The sequence below is a fragment of the Macrobrachium nipponense genome, chromosome 39, assembly GCF_015104395.2.
Source record: "Macrobrachium nipponense isolate FS-2020 chromosome 39, ASM1510439v2, whole genome shotgun sequence".
Lineage (NCBI taxonomy): Eukaryota > Metazoa > Arthropoda > Malacostraca > Decapoda > Palaemonidae > Macrobrachium > Macrobrachium nipponense.
In genome coordinates, this window is record NC_061099.1 from 22937922 (window position 1) to 22946182 (window position 8261).

Sequence of the window (8261 nt, forward strand, 5' to 3'; positions counted from 1 at the left end):
AGGAGGATCGTATTTTACGACCTTTCTGCTACAGGCGTTGGGCCGCAGGGACGCTTTGTTGGACCCTTGTTTATGGCCAGAGATCACCTACTGCTGGTGGTGACGGTTTCTCTCAGCTGGGTTTCTCTAGTGGTTTCCCTGCTGGGTGTTTCTCTGTTGAATTTGTTAGGTATCTGCTCGGTTTCTGGTTGCGTTGGTGGGTTTCTCTCCTGGGTTTTTCTGTTGGGTTTCTTTTCTGGGTTTTTCTGGTGCGTTTCACTGTTGGGTTCCTATTTTTAAGTTTCTCCGATGGGTTTTTCTTTTGTGTTTCCTCTGTTGGGTTTCTTTCTGCAGGGTTTCTCAACTGGGTTTCTGTGTCCAGCTGGGTTTCTCTCCTGAGTTTTGGTGCTAGGTCTCTCCACTGGGTTTCCCTGTTGGGTTTTTCCGCTGTGCTTCTTTTCTGGGTTTCGGTACTGGGTTTCTCTCTGCTGGTTGGTTTCTTTGCTGGGTTTTTGGTTTCTCTAATGGATTTCTCTAGTGGGTGTTTTGTAGGTATATCTGCTGGGTTTATTTTCCTGGTTGGTGTCTCTGCTTGGGTGTCTTCGCTTCTGTTTCTCTCTCTGCTTAGGTTTCAATTCTAGGTTTCTCTGTTGGGTTAGGTTTCTTTTCTTAGTTTCATTTTTCTGCTGGGTTTCAATATGAGGTTTCTCTGTTATCTCTGTTGGGTTTCTTTTCTATGTTTCCTTGTTCGGTTTTCTCTATTAGTTTTCTCTTTACTGGGTTTCTTTGCTTGGTTTCTCTGCTGGGTTTCTAGAGAGTCGATAGGAATCTTTGAAGGACCGCCCCTCCAAAAACACCCCCCCCTCCCTCCCTTCACCTCCCCTTTCCCTCCCCCCTCCCACCTGCCCTACATCTTTTTTTTCTTTTTTTCAACCTTTTTAATAAAAATATATGCATATACAAAAGAAAATATATAAAAGGAAAAATTGGCTGCCATCAGCTTTAAAACTATCGGTAACCTGAAAGTCAATCACGAATCTCTGAATAAAAGGAAAAAAGAAAGAAAATAAAGAAAAAAGGAAAAAAATAAAGAAATAAAATATAAAAACTTATCGGACTTCAAATGTCAGAGCAAACTCAACACTTTCCTCTCTCTCTCTCTCTCTCTAGGTATTTTAATAGTATTTTACATTTTGTCGTTTTCACTTTTTATGAGTTAAAAAACAAAAAATCTGTAGTTTTAGTGGAAGTTTCTTTTTCGAGGGAGGGACTTTTGGATACACCTGCACACACATGCGCATATATATATATATATAATATATATATATATATATATATATATATATGTATGTATGTATGTATGTATGTATGTATGTATACAGGATCATGTAGAAAATAGTAATCACCGATATATATATATGTGTGTGTGTGTGTGTGTTGTGGACACACACAACTTCGTGCACGTTTGTGTATAAAACTAACATCCACACAATGTTTGCATGTGATTGTTTTCCTTGCCCTGTGCAAGTAAGTTACACAAACAAACGTGCTATGTTGCAAATGCATCCCATCTTTGCAAAGGAGTTAATAGTCCTGTTACAAGGCTGTACGGTTATATAGTATTACTAATCGCATTTATTTTTCATTTTATTTTTTCTACTGTATCTCCTGTGTGTGTGGTGGTGTGTGTAAGACTGTCGCTTTTTCTTAGGATGCACTGAGGAGTAAGAGGACGAGAGAGAGAGAGAGGGGGGAGAGAGAGAGAGAGAGAGAGAGAGAGAGAGAGAGAGAGGACATTATATAAATTCTTACGTGAAAAGACATTTCGAAAAGAGAATGGATGAGAGAAAGAGACGAAAAACGAGAATAAACGAGAGAGAGAGAGTAGAGAGAGAGAGAGAGAGAGAGAGAGAGAGAGCGAGAGAGAGAGAGCATCCTGACAGCTGGAGTAGTACTTATCCCATCAACAGCAGCAGAAGCAGCTGACCAAAGCAAAGGAAAGCAAAGCAAGCATAAGACGCATTCCTGTCGGTCATACTGTGACAAAACCCTCCAAGTAGCATTTGGGCTAGTAGTAGTAGTGCTCCTTACTGTGGCGTGTGTTCCCTCTGATTGGGTGGCTGTTTAAATCGATATTTTAATTTAGCTAGGGAGAGCCAGAGAGAAGAATCCATCTTGAGTGAGGGGAGGGGTCTTTATCTTATATTATTATTATTATTGTAAATATATTAATTTTGTTGCTGCTTCTGATGTTGTCTTGTTTCTGTTTTTATATGTATGTATGTATGTATGTACAAAATGTGTATATACTTATCTATAAAATATACTTATATATACACCCATACCGCGATATATATATAATATATATATATATATATATATATATATATATATATTAGTAAGTGTTGTGTGTGTGTGTGTGTGTGTGATATTTATATATGCCTTCTTGATATGTATATGCTCAAATAACTAAAAATAAACTAATTCACCTTATTAAGCCAAATCATCACGCCCTTGTTTTGAAATAAGTCTATGTGCAATTTCGAATCTTATCATAGCATATCGTTGAAGCCGCCCCCCACCCCCGCCGGCCCCCCCCCCCCCCCTCACACCGCTCCACCCCTCAGTCTCTGCTATTTGTCCTCACATGGGCCGGCCAAGGCCAGCCAGAGAGAGGGACTAGGGGCGGCTTCCTCGCCAATATTATCGATATCACAGGAGACCCGTGTGGGTAGATTACTCTCGAACGAGGGGGAGGAGGCCCCTCAGAATGCCTTCGTCGGTAGGGGCGTCCCGGCTTACGGATTTCGGAGCCTCTGAGCTCCCAGCTGCTTGCTCCGTCCTCGGGTTTACGCTCTCACATCTTGGCGGGTGCTTCTCTCTCTCTCTCTCTCTCTCTCTCTCTCTCTCTCTCTCTCTCTCATTAGTTCTCTTCATGTGAGATTTTTTCTATTTACAAATATGACTAATGTAAAATATGTGTATATATAGGTGTATATATATACGTATATTATATTTTATATATATATATATATATATATATAATATATATATACATATATATTATATATAATATATATATATATATATATATATATATATATATATATATATATATATATATATATATATATATATGAAAACTGATCACGAAGTATATAAAACGTGATGTTATGTATAAATAAAGGTTTTTTATTTGCCGAAGGAAAAAAAAAATGAAGAAACGAGTGCCGAATAGGACCGAAAGTACTCGGCCAAACTCGTTTTTTCATTTTTTTTGCATCGTGGCAAATAAACCTTTCTATACTAAATATATATATTTATTATATATATATATATATATATATATGCATATGATATTATAGGTTAAAAATAAATAATATACTATTTTTTCAGTTTCCTATTCAGTTCATTAAGGCGCGAATAACCAACGTTTTGACGTCAGCTAAAATAACCGTAAATTACTCTTCTCTCTCTCTCTCCCCTCCCTCGCCGTATAATGTGGATGTATAAATAGTCTTCTTGAAATTGTGAAGAAGGATTTTTTATAATTACACATATACGTATATACATATATATATATATATATATATATATATATATATATATCTATATTTATATATATATATATATAGATAATTATAATAGCTTTTAGGACATGATTCATTTATCACACGTATCCACAGGTGAAAAATAAGAGGCGGGGTGTAGGTCCTGACCGGTTTCGACTTAATTCCAAGCCATTGACGAAAAAACTGATACATAGTATTAGAAGTCACAAATATATATACTACACAGACAGTACTGATGAACATACTGTAAGTAGTGTCTCTATGTATATATATTTGTGACTTTCTAATATTATGTATCAGTCCTCGTAATATATATATATATATATATATAATATATATATATATATATATATATATATATATATATAAAATGTATGTGTAATATATATATATATATATATATATATCTATATATATATATATGTATATATATGGTATATATATATATATATATATATATATACATATACATACATATAACTTTTTGACTGAATTCTGTGGCTCTCAATAAGTAAGCTGTTTGATATAAGTAAGTTTCCCCTCTTTGCTCCCCCGCCCCCCCAAAAAAACCCCCAAAAAAAAAACACTTGGCATCTTTGAGCTTTTTTCTTTGTAATGAGGAAAACAATAAAAAAAACAACCTTCCAACGGCTGTTGTTTTCTTTCTTGGTTTTAAACGTTTTTTCCGCGAAGTTCGCAAGAAAAGGAGTAGAGAGAGAGAGGAAAAAAAATGGATGTTTAAGTAAGGCTTATGTATAGAAAAACGAGGAACTCGAGATATACGTATGAATAGGGTGTCTTGGTAGTTGTTTTTAATTTCTTTGTAATTTATTCATTTATTCTTGGCCTTATTAAAACCCTTTCTTTCTACGTTAATATATATATCTATATATATATATATATATATATATATATATATATATCTAATTTTTTGGGAAGAATTTTTTTGCTGTTGTTGTGCCAGATGCGTTGGAACCCAAATAATATTGTATCTCTCTCTCTCTCTCTCTCTCTCTCTCTCTCTCTCTCTCTATCCTCTCTCTCTCTGTAATTAATGTTTCATTCATGATGAATTTTGTAAAGTGAAACGGAAATCAAACTTGCATTAAAAAAAAAAATCTTTAGATGTAGTTCAAGAAAATACTTAAAAAAAGAGAGAGAAATTTGGGAAAGGGTAGGGGGGCAAGGAAGATCTAATATCCCGGACCTACTACTTTTAAAAGATTCAGCATTTGTAGATCTATAGTCGAGAGATGGGGGTCTGATCGATGTAAACAGAGTACATCATCTACAAAAGCAAAAAGATTTGTTCCAAGTCCACAAAGTAAGGGGTCAAGAACACTAACTTGAAGAAAACCACTGATAACATTTATGTAGTTCATATGGTACTTGTAAACACCTGAATACTCTGTAATATGTTAAACAGAAATTAATGAATAATACTTAATACCTCACCAACTCCTTGTAAAGGCCAAAAGCAATGGAACACCAGCGATTACATACCTGTAGTCCTGCAAATGTCTATCAGTTAACTACTATCCCACTCCCTCCCTTATTTAAAAATTCAGTACTACTTCTAAGGAATATCTCCACGACTTACTATCAGCTAAGTGTGGAAAAAAAATGGCTTTTAAGACTAACGCCAGCCAGCGAGTGGCACCAAAGTCAGAACAGATCGTGTTAAAATAGTGAGCAGAAGCTAGGAATTTCTGTGTCTACAGCATATAGAAAGATGGTATCAGGAATACCCAAAACCTTTTGAAAACCAAAACTGCTTAATAAGGAATCGGCAGTTACATCAAGACACTCGGACGCTTTTCTAACATACAAACGTAAATTCCCCGTAGGCGAGTAGTTCCGTCAGTGGACCCATACGGTGCAAACTTTAGGCATTACTTAAGGTTCTTTGGCAGCGTGCATTTCGCCCCCTAGCTGCAAACCTCTTTCGTTCTTTTACTGTACCTCCTTTCATATAGTCTTCCTTCATCTTACTTTTCCACCCTCTCCAAAACCATTGATTTCTAGTGTAACGCTTCGAGGTTTCCTCCTGTTACACCTTTCAAACATTTCACTGTCAATTTCCGTTTCAGAGCTGAATGACCTATATATTATAATAGGTCCCAGTGCTCGGCCTTTTGCCTAAATTTTATATTCAACTCAGCTACAAACGTAACCTTTGGAGGTTATGGAGTTACACAAATTAGATGATAATCTGTAGGCCTAGAGTTACCTCAAGCAAATTTACTATACGGAATAACATACCCTGTTTCTCCAAAAAAAAAAGATTCAAAGACCCCCATTCTAGCTAACTACAAGAAATAGCTGAACTTGGCGACTAAATAATCGACAGTTTTCACGAAAAACAAAAGAAAAATGACCACATGGGTTTACACCTCCACAAGCAACAAAGCCAAGTAAAAGATTCTGAATTTCACGGAACTGACAAGATAAACTAGCCAGTGTAATTCCAGGAAGACAGGAATGAATCAGGTTGAGTTCCTCATTTCTCTGCTCTCTGTCAAACACATCAGAGCCTAGAGAGTTGCCATATCCTGTGGCTGATGACTGACAGAGCCATCTGGTTTAAGTCGAGGATGAGCTGTTTAGTCTGCACCAGAGCGTGCAAATTTCAGAGTAACCCATGGTTTTCAATAATATTCTATCTGTTGTGTTATCTTGCTTTTCCTTGTCTGACTGTAATGCAGATGCCAATTACTTGGTGCTGTTTTATTGTCAAGGTACTTAGTAGCATAAACAGGATCCTCTACAGATTCTCCTGAAATTCTTGAGACTAAGCTTGTTGGATCCTTGACAGTTTCTGTGATAATGGCTGGAGGAACAATGATACTGATGACCGCAAGAGTCTCTTGAAATGGGAGTTGAGCCTCCTGGTCAGATATTATCCCAGTAATTATTGTGGAACTCTCTCTCTCTCTCTCTCTCTCTCTCTCTCTCTCTCTCTCTCTCTCCTCTCTCTCTCTCTCTCTCTCCTAGATTTATCAGCTTCTTGCAGCATTTCAATAAAAGAACGAGCTGTGCAGTTTGTTTGTGCGTTACTTATGTTAATAGGCCTATATCTTATTTTGTTCAAAATTAAGCCGTTTCTCCTAACAGTATGTTAGTCGTGAGAAAAGTAAAACAATGATCACTGCCTTTTTAATACTTATAACTCAGAAGCAGGGATGTACCAGCCATACTGAAAACTTCCAAAACGTCAGCGATTTCATGCACTGGCTAAGAAGGCTCATCAGCAGTGAGTGTAATCCCCATGTATATCCTGTGTCATGCACATCTGCATTTGGTTTGCAATCTAGCTTCCCAACCCGGCTGTTAAAACCCTTTCTGATACCAATGCAACTTCAGTAACAGCCTGATGTTTCAATACTGATCAAGGGGACAGTTCCAGTAAATTGTGCTTTTAAGCGAGATTAATATTTAAACAATAGTTCCTTGCAAATTAGTAACAGCGATTTACCATTTTATAAGAACTTGGATTCGGGATGAAATAGAACTCAGTTGTATATCTCAAATCCTGTGGCTGAAGTTATAAACATTGGTAGATTTCATGCAGTCAGGAGAAATTTTCAAGAAATTATTTTTATGATATTGATATACTTTTGTTACTGACGATGAAAACATGTAAGTGATTATTGCAGTTTTGTGTAAGTAAAAGAAATTTACTTCTTTCATAAGTAAAAATATTGCCCATTTGGGAATTTAGCCAGAACATTTTTTATATTAGTGTCTGGGGCTCTGTGGTAAGTTTATCCTAGACAATTTTGCCATCGAAGACAATATATAAAAAAAATTACCATTTTCAACTTCTTCCTTAATCACTTTTCTTGAAGTGCTCGTCCACTGAATTACTTCCTCAAATCAACTTTATTTCTTGTTCATGTCATCTCTTATTTACTTTTCGCGTATTGATTTCTCGGCCATTTCTTCCTTTCTGTCTGAGCTGCGAGAGGTTTCTGGTTGAAAATTGCAGAGCCTTCATTTACAGGCGAATGGTTTTGTGAAGTTTTTTTCTCCCCTGAGTTGGTCCAGCAGTAAAATAGAAGAAGAAGAAGAAGAAGAAGAAGAAGAAGAAGAAGAGAAGAAGAAGAAGAAGAAGGATGGAGGATGGGGAAAAATTAAGACTAAGAAGAAATGAGCAGAAGATGGGATTAGAGGGACAGAAAAGGTGTAATGTTTGTGAAAAAACTAAAAAAAGAAAACTGTCCAGAAGCCACTGAATAACACAGATTGGAATTGACAGCCTGAAGAAATAGAGAAAACTTGAGTAGCTGCAGCAGCAGCAGAAGAAGAAGGAGGAGGAGGGTGAAAGTGGAATGAAAATAAAGAGATAGGAGAAAAAAGAAGGAACAGAACAGAAAAAAATAGGGAAGAAGCAGTAGAAGGAACGTACAAGTAGTATGAGGGTTTGACCGTGTGTGTGTGTGTGTGTGTGTGTGTGGTGATGGTTGGTGGTTACGGTTAGGGCATTCTCCCTCCTCCCCTCCACCACCCTCCCCCTCTCCCCTCCCCACCACCCTTTCTCTCCCTCGTACCCCTCCCTCATACCCCTCCCCAAAAACGAGGGCTCTCAAGACTTGAAGTAGCGGCACTCGTCCACATTTTCCACGGCTCTGAGTGCTACAATTACCTCGGCCGCACATCATTCGATTCCGTGGCTCTCCCCATCATCCCCAGAAAAGGAGAGAGAGAGAG

General features: G+C 37.1%; 1 protein-coding gene across 1 annotated transcript in view; it reads left to right on the forward strand.

The window, feature by feature from the left end:
* The window catches only part of LOC135210388 (uncharacterized), a 19076-nt gene extending 11372 nt beyond the window's left edge, over positions 1 to 7704 (forward strand). Inside the window, exon 5 of the mRNA XM_064243293.1 lies at positions 7555 to 7704. Coding sequence (XP_064099363.1) covers positions 7555 to 7704 — 150 coding nt within the window. The remainder of the gene's footprint in view (positions 1 to 7554) is intronic.
* The last annotated feature ends 557 nt before the right edge of the window (positions 7705 to 8261 follow it).